We start from the raw sequence: 11,821 nt of genomic DNA, 5'->3' as shown, positions 1-11,821 counted from the left end.
AACCCCTACCCAGCACTTGGGGCAGCCAAGATCTGCAGAATTACTTCCAAGCAAAACACCGTATTTATTGGGCATCCTCAGTTTATTTTCCCAAAAGAGCTGCCTGCGAGTCAGACTTTCTCAAAGGAATAGAGCACCCCCTGCTGGGTAAATAGCATCGCCCTTAAGCTGTCCACTACCAAGCACCAACATCTGAAAATACACCGTTAATGAATTAACCTCGTGTAATACCCAGAAACAACAGTATGAGTCATAGTGATAAAATTGTGAGTTATAGGAGTTATATATGGACTTGGTAATAAGTGGATTTTTAAAATGTTTCATGACTCCCGAGTTCCGAACAATTTTTTTTTTTAGATCTTTATCTCAATTATGGAAACGAGGTAAACATTTTCAAGTACTAAATGTTCCAGTAGGATTTCCTACCATTTCAGAGAGGAGTGGTCACAGAAGATCTCACAGGGGAGGCTGCATGGTCCAGGCAGAGGACATGGGTTTGGAGATCAGCCAGCCTAGGTTGCAATCCATTTACTACTGGAGTGGTTTCAAGTCGGAACAAGTTGTTCGGTTTTGAGTTACCATCTCGTGATCACGAGGACAATAATATCCACCTTCAAAAGTGGATGTGAGGACTGGATCCTGTGCCTGAAGCACTCAGAGGCGCTCAGTTAACTGTGGGTGGCATTGTTACTGTTACTCTATTATTAAGAAGTGGGTCTAATGGGCTTCAAAGGATGGGCAGCTCCTGGATGCAGATCTTACCTTCCCAGGGGGCAGGGACTGCATCTGGAGGCCTGCATCTGGCTCAGAGAATTTGCCCCTGGGTCACAAGGGCAGTGCTCACACGGGGCACTCCAGTTCCTTTTGAACCCCACAACCATGATCAGGGTGCTGGCTTCATGAAATATACTTCTCACTGGGCCCATCTGGACAATTCTCCCTCTAAGAGATACCCCTGGTCCCTCTAATTCCACCTCTGTCTTGCTAGCTGAAGCCACCTTCATCTCTCTCTTGAGCCAGTGCAAAAGCTCTTCTGCCGTTCCACCTCTGTTCTTAGCTGCTCAAACCCAGGGTAACTTCTATTTGATAAAACAAACTCCAATTGGGGCCGCTCCCCTAGCCCCCCCAGCTTACCTGCCTATCTTGCTTGTAAGGCAAGTCTCGCCTCTGGGCTTTTTTGCAATTCGCTCTCCCTGCCATCGATCCTCATCCCCTAAATTCTTCCTTCCAATCCTTTGGGTGTTGGCTCATACACTCAAGGAAGGTATGAGAAATAGCACACTTTCTTATTTTCTTCAAAGCAAATTAAATTTTTTTGGCCTCTGCTGTGCTGCAGCAGAAATTAAATCTGTGGTCACTAGGGTGTTTCCTCCTTTTAGGGTCTCACAAGCATTTGGGATGTTCATGAGTGACCTCAAAAGTGGGCGAGGACCTCTATTCTTCAGCTTATCTGGGTCACGGCTGCTATCCTCATGGCCAATTCTGAGGGGCTCTGGAAGGAGGTGGCTCCAATGTTTGGGGGTCTTTGCCTAGGCTTGAAAACACCCCAAAATCACGAGCCTGTGAAACTCGTCTCACTGGGTACCACCAGCAACTGGGGCACAGCTTTCCACTACTCTTGAGAGGCTCCTCCTCTCATTCCCTCCCTGGCTTCCCAAGCAAGGGGTAAAGTTGTTTTTGAACTCATCTGTTCCCTCTGTTGGGAACAAGAAGTTCAAAGGACCCAACCACTCAGAGTAGGAAAAATTCATAAACAAAATTAATATTTGAAGTTATGTGCTATAAAGGCTACTGTTACAAGGTCTCACCGTGATTATCCAGTCTAAGTCAGGTCTCCCAGTCCCACTCTCTACACGCTTTGGTGTAGGGCCGCAGTGTTGGGGCCCAGTCTGGTCTGTCAGTACACCCATCTCTGACTACTGGCTCTGTGTTGGCTGCCAAGAGTTCATGGTTGCACTGTCCTCCGGGTAACCTCGTCCCCTGGCAACGCCTAGGGTATGTCATCCCAGGGGGCGGTGGGAGGGGCAGAACCAACGAATGTACATTGCACACTGAATACAAAGGCCTAGCCACTTGCCTCAAGGTGGGGAAATGTGACATCACATTCCGGAGCACCTATGGAACCTGGCTGAGGCTTGACTTCAGCCTGACACTCTATCTTTGCTCAGCTTCCTCCTCTGCTCTAGCCTGTTTCCCTCACAGGCTCCTCCGAGAAGCACAACCTCACGAAATCCCTTCACAAGAGACTCGGCTTCAGGCTTTGCTTCTAGGTACCCAACCTAAGTGACAGCCCATTATTGCCCTTCCCCAGCACGTGTCGCAATTGAAAAGCATAAACGTGTACAACTATTGGCTTGATGCTCGTTTCCCCCACTAAAAAGCAGAAGCCATACTTCTGTTCACTGCTGTATTCCCAACACCAAGTGAGGTGCCTTTTACAGAGGAAAGCGATGCACGGTTTTGAACTGGACGCTGCATGAGCACAGCCTATCGAACCTTGCTCTGCAGACTTTCCTCTGGGTGCTACGCTACATTTGCTTGAAAAACCGCCTTGCAACAGCTGCCTAGCATCTCTTGTGGCCATCATCCCCAAGCCAGTCCTAGATAGATTCCAAAGCCGCAGTGGACAGTGTGGCCCAGGTTTGGTCACCTAATTCCTGACACAGTGAGCTGTGGTTTTTGACACCACATCACAGGTCAAACTTGGTGTGGGGGGACAGTTCTTAGATGAGGGTATAAACCAAGCAGATACATCAACTGCTCTCTATTTTTCAGGCATCATACTCTGATTCAATGGAAATTAAGACAGCTTTCACATTTTACATCTACCTATATCCCTGGGAAAGGCTGGATTCATATGAACATGCCCTAGATTCCTAGATGTCAGCGTCTTAGCTATTACATACCTCAAGGGAAGTTGTAGTAAAACCCTCATTTAATTAGAATGTGTAGGAACCGTGGCATTCCAGGTACTTGCATTTTCTGAAAAACTTTTTCTTAGTATACATTTTTTCTGAACATTGTAATTCTCTTTTCTATTGGGTTGTCTGTCTTTTGTTATTGAGGGGCTGGGACTTGGGGTCTTTATTCTGAGATGAATGACTTGTAGGCAAAACACTGATGCACAGGGAGATTAGCCTGGATGTGTCTGGATTACAGGAGAGTTGCCACAACCCCATTTCTGATTGAAACCCTAAAATCAGCTCATTTGTGATATACTTCTTCCTAAAAGCTAGGTAAACAAAAAGACCCCATAAAAAAGGAGAAGAGGGGTGCCTGGGTTCAGTTGGTTGGGCATCTGCCTTTGGCTCAGGTCGTGATCCCAGGGTCCTAGGAGGGAGCCGTGTCAGGCTTCCTACTCAGCGGAGAGCGCACTTCTCCCTCTCCCCCCACCCCACCTGCTCCCCAACTCATGTGCAGGCGCTCAAATAAAATCCTAAACAAAAACAAAAAAAAGCAGAAGAGACACTTCAATTATTCAGTGTTTCTAGTTTTTGAATGAGGGATATAGAAATATAAGTCAGGGCCTCTTCCCAGAGTTCACAACCTAGGTCGTGACGAGAGACACCACTTAACAGAGGCAAATAATTCCAGGAGACAAATGTCCATGGATGTGCTTTTCAGAATATGAGTTTTTTTTTTTTTAAGATTTATTTTTATTTGAGAGAGAGAGAGGGAGAGCGAGCGAGTACAGGGAGGGGCAGAGGCGAGAGAGAAATCTCAACCATGCTCCCCGCTGAGCATGGAGCCTGACCTGGGGCTCAACCCCAGGACCCTGAGATCATAACCTGAGCTGAAATCAAGAGTGGACGCTGAACTGACTGAGCCACCTAGGCGCCCCTCAAAATATGAGTTCTTATATAAATGTGTAACTGCACGCGGGCTTCATAGTGTTTCCGTTGTATCTGAAAGGACTGTGAAAATACGAAATCTTGTTATTGGATAAAACTAGTGGTCCAGCCAGCCAAAGGTCCTTTCCAGTGGCCCCTTATTAACTTGTAGAGAGCAGAAGTACCTGCCAGATAACCTTTTTTTTTTTTTTAAAGATTTTATTTATTTGACAGAGAGAGCACAAGCAGAAGGAGAGAGAGGGAGAAGCAGGCTCCCTGCTGAGCAAGGAGCCTGATGTGGGACTCGATCCCAGGACCCTGGGATCATGACCCGGGCTGAAGGCAGCTGCTTAACCGACTGAGCCACCCAGGCGTCCCCAGATAAGCTTTAATCTGTGAATTTATCCAAATTTTGAAAACGCCACAGGGGATCTTAGGAATCCCAGCCATCAGTGAGTGGGTTATCCAGACATCCATTCTACCTGCAGGTGCTATACACCGTTGCTCAGAGGGAGGCATGTGAGAAGTTAACACTCTCCTTACACCTGGCTTCCCTGTCTTTGTCCACCCCTCTCATGTCTTCAGTCACCTGTGTCACGGGACACAAGGAAGTAGCTGCGATGGGTTAAACTCTGACAGTAAAGCGAAATCAGAATGAAAGGCAAATGCTGAACCAGTCACATTCAAACACAAGCTGGTGAATGAAGAACTTTTGGTTCAAAGGGCCAAATACTCTGCATTCCTGAGAAATCTCAATCAATTCCTCATTCTGGTATTTCCACATTGCATTTTGCTGTCACAAAAACTAGGCAGGTGTACATTTTTGAGTGTAGATGTATCACTTCAAGATCTGAATGAGGAGACGAAAGAAAACATTTTGTATCTATGTATTTTTCAAAAATCTGTCCATGAAGGAGGAGCCAGCTATTAGTTTCCTATAGGGGGAACATTCTCATGGAGATACTGTAAGGCCAAGTCGGTCCACTTCATTTCTTGTTCTTTAACAGATTCTGTGGTGCCACCGTTGTCCTGTTCAGGTTCAGGAAGCTCATTCTGCAAAGGTACAATGGACATTCAGAATGCTGGTATACTCTGCATTAACAAACCCCTTAAACTCAAGAGCACTTAGAATTCAAACCTGTGAGTTCTTAGAAACAGGCAGCATAACTGACAGAAGTGTATCCTAAAGAAAGAACTAGGATAAAAAGATCGACCCTTTGTCTCCTCTTTGGCAATGAGAGGAAAAAGTAGCCATCACCTCATAGGACAGCTATGAAACTAAATGAGGTAATTGAGGTCAAGTGCTCACCACTGTGGGCGGCCATCTGATGCTCAATAGCTGCTATTATTCCTAGAGGCTAGGATCACCGAAAAGACCCAATACGGAGTCCTTTTTTGGGAGGCTGCTTTAATTGAATACCACATTTGCTGGAATATTCCTTAAGCACAAGAAATGTTATTAAAAAAAAAAACTATCCTGTACCCAGCATGCCTATATTCTTATGGAGGTGAGTGGAGAGCACTGAAAATGTAACATAAGAGATGAGATGTCCCCCTAGTGATGGAGCACAGCAACATAAACCCTGGTAAATGACCAGATCCTCCCCTGCCAGTAACTGTCGTAGAATGGTAAGCCATGGGCCTCACTTAGCATGGAATCTGACGTATAGTGTTTTTTTCAGCTTGAGATTTAATTTACATATAACATTGTGTGAGTTTAAGGTGTACCACATGATGATCTGACATATGTATACTATGAAATGATTATCACAATAAGGCTAGTTAACACATTCATCACCTCATTATAGTTAACTATGTTTTTATGTGTGTGGTGAGAACTTTTGGTAGTTTCCTTATATTTTAAATTTAAATTTATTACTACCAGGATTCTGCTTTGTCCCAGAGTTTACTGATACCAATATACTTCAATTATTTGAATTTATACTTTTTTGGGGGGCAGCAAACTGTTACTCAATATTGAGATTTTCAATTTCCCACTGATTCCAATTTGCAGTATATGAATGTTTTTCTCCTTCAAAATTATGCTAGTATATATAAAATGATTTATGGTATGTACAAATTGCAAAGACCTATCATTTACTGTAAAGCAATCATACATTCAAACTTAAAGAGAAAGTTTGGTTCCAATAATTATTTATAGCTCACAAAGCACAAACAAGTCCTTGGTTAGTGAATTATTTGATTGACAGACAAGCAACTTAATTTCATCTTATCTGTGGTATATGTTCTTTTTTTTTTTTTTAAGATTTATTTATTTTGAGAGAGAGAGAGTCTGTGTGTGTGTGTGTGTGTGTGCGCGCGCCCAAGCAGACTCTGAGCGCACTGAGCCTGGAGCCCAATGCTGGACTCGATCCCAGGACCCCAAGATCATGACCTGAGCTAAAACCAAGGGTTGGACACTCAACCGAGCCACCCAGGTGCCCCTCTGTGGTGTATGTTCTAAAATAGTATCTTTCATTTGGTCACTACTGTCTTTTACACCGAATGCCAAGATGAAAAAATGTGTATGTGCTTGGAAACCAACACAAAGTATCATAAGGTATCATAAACACAACCATCAATTATGGTTTACTGCAAATTGGCCTCAATTGTTGGCAGTTACTCCCATGAAAAGGCAGAGTCGTATTTCCCCAATATCAGATTGGGACTGACCGAGTCACTTGCTTTGGCTAGCAGAGAGCAGCCGCAGTGTCCGTGGGCCCGTTCTTGGCTAAGCTCCATGAAGCCTCACAGTCCTTGTCCTGCTGCTCTTGGAACCCTGAGATGGCCATGTGCAGTCTAGGCCAGTCTGCTGGGTAATGAGGCTTTGACCTCGCCACGTCATCATCCCAGCTGACCTGCTTACCTACCAGACATGTGAAAAGTCTCCCCATCCCCCAGCCTGCAGCTGGCCTGCTGACCGCCTGCAAAACACCGGCAAGTCCAGCAGGGATCAGCCGAGCTGGCAAAGACTGGAAGACCCTCTCAGCTGAGACACAAAATCATGAGATAAACAGCTGTTGTTTTAAGTCACGCGGGGGAGATTTGTTAGGCAGCAACAAAAGCTAACCAGTGCACTCTGAGAGTCACGAAACACAGGAAAAGACAGAATAACAAGAAGGCCAGGCTACAGCCTGGATGTCAGCATGGAAACTTCCTTCTCCCTCAACTCCTTCCACCGCAGTGGTCCCCAGATCCTGCCATAAGCCTGTCCAGAATCCAGCAGTTCCCCTCCACTCGCGTGCCTTTGTTTAGGCCTGCCTCCCTGCCTACACTACTGTGATCGCTTCCTCATTGGTCCTTCTGCCCTGTCACTCGCCCCTTTCTCCATGGCACACATTCCCTAACAATTCCCTTCGGAACTGACATTCTAAAACTCAAATTTGAGTGTGGCAGATTTCTATTTTGAAGACCATGCATTCCTGGTTATCCTCAGAATGAAGTCTAAGTATGGCATTGTACACTCCTCTCAAAATCTGGTCCAAGCCCATCTTTTCTGCCTACCTTAGATGACAAATATAGTCTCTGTCCACACTGAATGTCTCACCATCTCCCAAAGCCTTTCAAAACTCTGAGCCTGTGCACATCTGTCCCCTCTGTTGGGAGTGCCCTTGTCTACCCCCACTAAATTTCTGGCCCTCCCTTATGACCAGCTTAAATATTACATTCTCTCTGAAGCCTTTCCTGATACTCAACAGGCATCAGCCACCTACTATCCTATGTTGCTATTCACAACCCGGCTTGTAACATTTATTATTGTAATTACTTATTTCTATGTGTTGCCTCTCGAGATCCCCAGGGGCAGAAACTGTAGCTTACGCTCACATAGTCTTATGGCACACAGTAGGCTTCAAAGAAATGCCTGTCAAGTGAAAAAACAAACAAAAGTTTACAAGACAGGATCTGGAGCCTTCACACAGACCTAAGTGTGAAGTCCAACTTAACAGCTACCCGGCTTTGCACAACTTCCCCTCTCTGATCCTATTCCCTTCTGTAAAATGGAGATAACACCACTGCCCTTGCAAGGGTGTTTCAACGGTTAGAAAGAATGTATGTCAAATTTCCACCTCAGCCCATGGCATAAAACTGGTATTAAGTGGCAGCTAGAATTCTCACTGTGCGCTCCCTTTTGACTATTTTTCTAAACTTGAAATAAGCTGTGACTTATTATCTGTTATGTGTATTATTCACTGCACATATCATCATCTCTTAGTCTTAAATGAAAATATGGGTGAGCGGAATTTTATTTCTCAGTAAGCAGCAGCAGTCTACTTGGAAGCTGCATTTTATTAACAGCTCTTCTCAGGGTACTTGGCAGGCTCTGAAGAAAAACAGTCCCTGGAGTCTCTTCTCCTTGTTTTTTTGTTAGGCCTATATGACATAAATAGGATTTAAAAAACATTTATTAATGCAAAACTTTTAGATCATTTATTACAGGAGGTTCAACAAATTCCCTGCAGGAGAGTTCTCTAGAGGTCAGGAAAGAAAAGAGTGTCCCAGGACCCCTTCGGTCTAAATGCAAGAGAAAAGCCAGGTGTCTTCCAAACATTTTCCAGGGAAACTAGGATAGGTGTGTGTTCCAAAAATATGTCTCTAAAAATAGCAAACGATCAACCACAGGTAGACAAGTAAGAAATATAGTGTAAATGCCTTTGCTTCTCGTTCCTCTCCATCTTTTGTACATTGGACTCTCATCATGTGGTTTACTAGCTTTGGTGTGGCAGACAGAACATGGCTCAGAAGTCTTGAGTCCAGTCCTGGCATGACCCCTAACTGAGCTCATCATATCAGCTCTCTGAACCACAGTTCTCTTCAAATAAAAAGTCAAACTATCCAGTGTCTTCTAGAGTTAGAGGACTCCACAGCTTTGATTTCTTTGCCCTACTAGTTTGTCCATTGACATCCAACTTCTACTAGGGCTCAACAGCTCATACCTTTAACCCACCATCCTTGGCACAAATTATAGTTTACCAGTGGTATTGCAACATCCTCATACGGCAGCTTGTCTTCTCGCCAAGCATCGTCAATCAAGTCCAAGATCCTTCCATCTCTCTGTACCTCACTGTCCATTCTCCTGCAGCTTTGATCTTGTTAGATCTGTAAGCCAAAGAGGTTATTTCTTAAGCATGAAGAGTAAGGAGGTGATGTAATCTAGCAGTAGGATTCCCCAGGCTTTTTAGCCTGCATGTATCTTTTGGTATAACATCACCCGGGGAAATGGGAAAGACTCATCTTCTCATCTGGGTCAGGTGACAATCTATTTCTAAGATCACAGTCTCTCCCTACTGCCCTTCCCCTCCCCCCCATGGATGCTTTATAGCACATATAGGACAGACAGCAGATATAGCCTAGATGACAGACCAGTGTCACAGTGTGACAGAGGCCTTGTGGACAAGGCCACAGTGTATCTAGAATATAGCTTTTCTCTCCTAATTTGCATATTCACCTTTCCCTGTTCAGGATGCCTTTGATGAATCCCTGATTAATAACCAAGTCTCCTCTCTGTTCCCTTTAGCCTTTTCCTGCACTACTTTTTACAAAAGTCTCTACCTGACTTGGCTTTAATATTAGCATTCTTAGGCACAGGCGCTAAATGAATGTACTAAGATACTGAACTGGGCTATGCAAAGTGACCAACTACAGAGCTGACAGAAATCCTCAGCTGAATTTGTAAAGGAAACTGCCTTTCTTAAAATAGTGCCCAACCCGAGTTCTGAAAGGGGCACCTCCAGGTGAACAACAGTAGCAGGACCCCTTGCTGCTCATTTCTGCTTCCCTTTGGGGTTCCTTCCTCTGATTTTTAATGCTGTACTCCCTTCAATGCCTGGACCAAGTGGTCAAGATGTTACTTAGCTCCTTGGCCATGACTGACTCTCCATTTTTTCTCCTGAACAGCTGCAGCCAGCATGGAAGGTACCTCTGGATTTCCTCTTTCCTAGTTTGGGCTCTGCTGCTTCATCATGGGTTATCACTCTACTGTGTTCCCTGCCACAAAGCAGCCATCCCGATGGCCTGGAAGCCAGTGGCACCAAAGGCACTCCCAGTCACTCCTAGTTTCTGAGGCTGCGAACATTCATACAAGGAACAGTCTTTAGGGGTGGACTCCAACTCCTTCATACAGACCTATGCTTGGCCCCAGTAGTATGACTGCATCATAGCCCTAATGCCTGGGTAATAATTATACATAATTTTACCTTTACCCCCATAGTAAAGAGCCAGGCAAAACTGAAGCAGAAGGTGCCCAGCTATTTTGGTCACCAGTGAAACAGCTGAAGCCTTGATGTTTCACTCAAAAATTAATTCAGTACTACCCAGTGGATAACTCAAAACAAGTATAAGGATATTGTCTTTAGGAAATGTACACACAGTTCCAGTTATATTTTTGGAATCCCTGTCCTACAAGAACCCTTTTTCCTGTTGCCACTCCTTTGTCCCTGCTGCTCTGTCCCCTGGGATACCCTCCTCATTTTTCCAGCTGATCAGAACTAGCTAATTTTCCCAGTCACACACAGATTCCTCTGTAGTTTTTTCAAATCATTCCAGCTTCAGTAAGCATTCTGCCCTTGAACGTTTCCTTCTTGTCTTTATGATACACCTGAAAAGTTAGGTAGTCTCTGTAACAGATTGCTCAGGTATCAGTGTCTACAATTATTATGTGTAAATTTTGCAGACTCTTTCCCAAAGATATGCTTTTGGAGCACATCGTTCCCAAATTTGGCCTCAATCTTTCTTCATTGTCCCTCTTCCAAACACCACTAACCCGGCCATACTTTCCAGCCTTTGCACTTAAAAGCCCTTTTTCCCCCCTCACTAACGCCTATTTTCCTTTCAAACTCAACACTGGTGTCAGCTCATCTGGTCAACATCTCATTTCCAGAGTCAGGCGCTAAGGTGCCTTCACTTTTGGGGCACCTGGCTGGCTCAGTCGTTAAGCATCTGCCTTCCGCTCAGGTCATGATCCCAGGGTCCTGGGATCGAGCCCTGCATCAGGCTCCCTGCTCAGCAGGAAGCCTGCTTCTCCCTCTCCCACTCCCCCTGCTTGTGTTCCCTCTCACGTGTCTCTCTGTCAAATAAATAAAAATAAAATCTTAAAAAAAAAAAAAGAAAAGAATCTTATAAAAAAAAAAGGTGCCTTCACTTTTCAGGGGCTGGAAGCGTGGAAAGCATCAAGACAGGCAACGTCCAGGACACGGCCACTGTCCCAAGCACTTGGCACACCCGACAGAATGAAACACTACCACCTTCCCGAGCAAACTTTTCTTACACAGTAACAGTTTCGATGCCCAGAACGCTCTTGACAATTCCTTTGTTTCCAGCTACCCTCCAGTCTAAAAAACTTGGTTCCCCGGTCGTCTCCCGCTGGCTGTGTGCTCCTAGACCCAGGGGGAGCTCGGTACCCATCCTTCCTGGGGTCCCTTAGTTCCCTGGGCGCAGCGCATGGTCCCAAATGGGAGCTTGTCACACAGCCCATTACATGGTTTTCCCAGACCCGCGGCGCGTGTGTTCCCCGGAGCAGCGGCACGTCTCATCCCATTCCGGAGCTTTGCAGTTCCGCAAACCTGTAGTTACGTGAACTAAACGGGACGGCCTCCTCCCTCGCTAAAATTGACCCTCGCAGGCCACCACCATCCGTGCACAGGCGTGGGACCACCCCAGTCCCGGCTTCCGGCTGCATATACCAAATGTGGACGCGGGGGAGGTCCAGAACCGCCACGCAATTGCCTTCCACCCTCCACGGCGTGCGGAAAGTGATTGTGAAGATGAAGTGAAGACAAAGACCTCCACTGACGGGAGCTGGGAAAGGGCGTCGCTGAGGAACCAACGCGTCCCCGTCCCTCCAAAACCAAGACTAGGGGCGCGGGAAAGCCTTACCCGCGCCAGCCCCAGCGCTGCACCCGCTTCCACAAGGCTCCCTCTCAGCGTCACGTGACCCGCGCGCCATTCTCACCGATCCCCGGATGTGGGTGAGCCCATTTGCTTGGGCGGAGGGG

The 11,821-nt window shown here is 45.8% G+C and overlaps 1 protein-coding gene across 4 annotated transcripts; it reads right to left on the bottom strand.

Moving 5' to 3' along the window:
• Positions 1 to 4,151: 4,151 nt before the first annotated feature.
• Positions 4,152 to 11,819, bottom strand: ANAPC13 (anaphase promoting complex subunit 13). Of its 4 annotated transcripts, none has more exons than XM_021678769.1 (3): positions 11,703 to 11,819; positions 8,802 to 8,927; positions 4,152 to 4,883 (listed from the first exon to the last, which is right to left on the bottom strand). In XM_021678769.1, the coding sequence occupies exons 2-3, from the start codon at positions 8,898 to 8,900 to the stop codon at positions 4,758 to 4,760; spliced, it is 225 nt and encodes a 74-aa protein (XP_021534444.1). In that variant the 5' UTR covers positions 8,901 to 8,927; positions 11,703 to 11,819; the 3' UTR covers positions 4,152 to 4,757. The 4 variants fall into 4 exon arrangements, with proteins under 4 accessions (XP_021534444.1, XP_021534447.1, XP_021534445.1 ...); XM_021678772.1 differs by lacking the exon at positions 11,703 to 11,819 and adding an exon at positions 11,305 to 11,536; XM_021678770.1 differs by lacking the exon at positions 11,703 to 11,819 and adding an exon at positions 11,390 to 11,525.
• Between the last annotated feature and the right edge of the window lie 2 nt (positions 11,820 to 11,821).

This window comes from Neomonachus schauinslandi, chromosome 1 (assembly GCF_002201575.2).
Source record: "Neomonachus schauinslandi chromosome 1, ASM220157v2, whole genome shotgun sequence".
NCBI lineage: Eukaryota > Metazoa > Chordata > Mammalia > Carnivora > Phocidae > Neomonachus > Neomonachus schauinslandi.
Note: the sequence above shows the minus strand (reverse complement) of the source record. Positions and strands in the feature narration are given on the sequence as shown.

Excerpts from the sequence above, each read along its gene's own strand:
- ANAPC13 (XM_021678769.1), bottom strand. The coding sequence starts at position 8,900 with ATGGACAGTGAGGTACAGAGAGATGGAAGGATCTTGGACTTGATTGAC. Across the intron at positions 4,884-8,801 it reads AGGATGTTGCAATACCACTG|AATGAGCTTCCTGAACCTGA; the intron begins GTAAACTATAAT and ends GTACCTTTGCAG.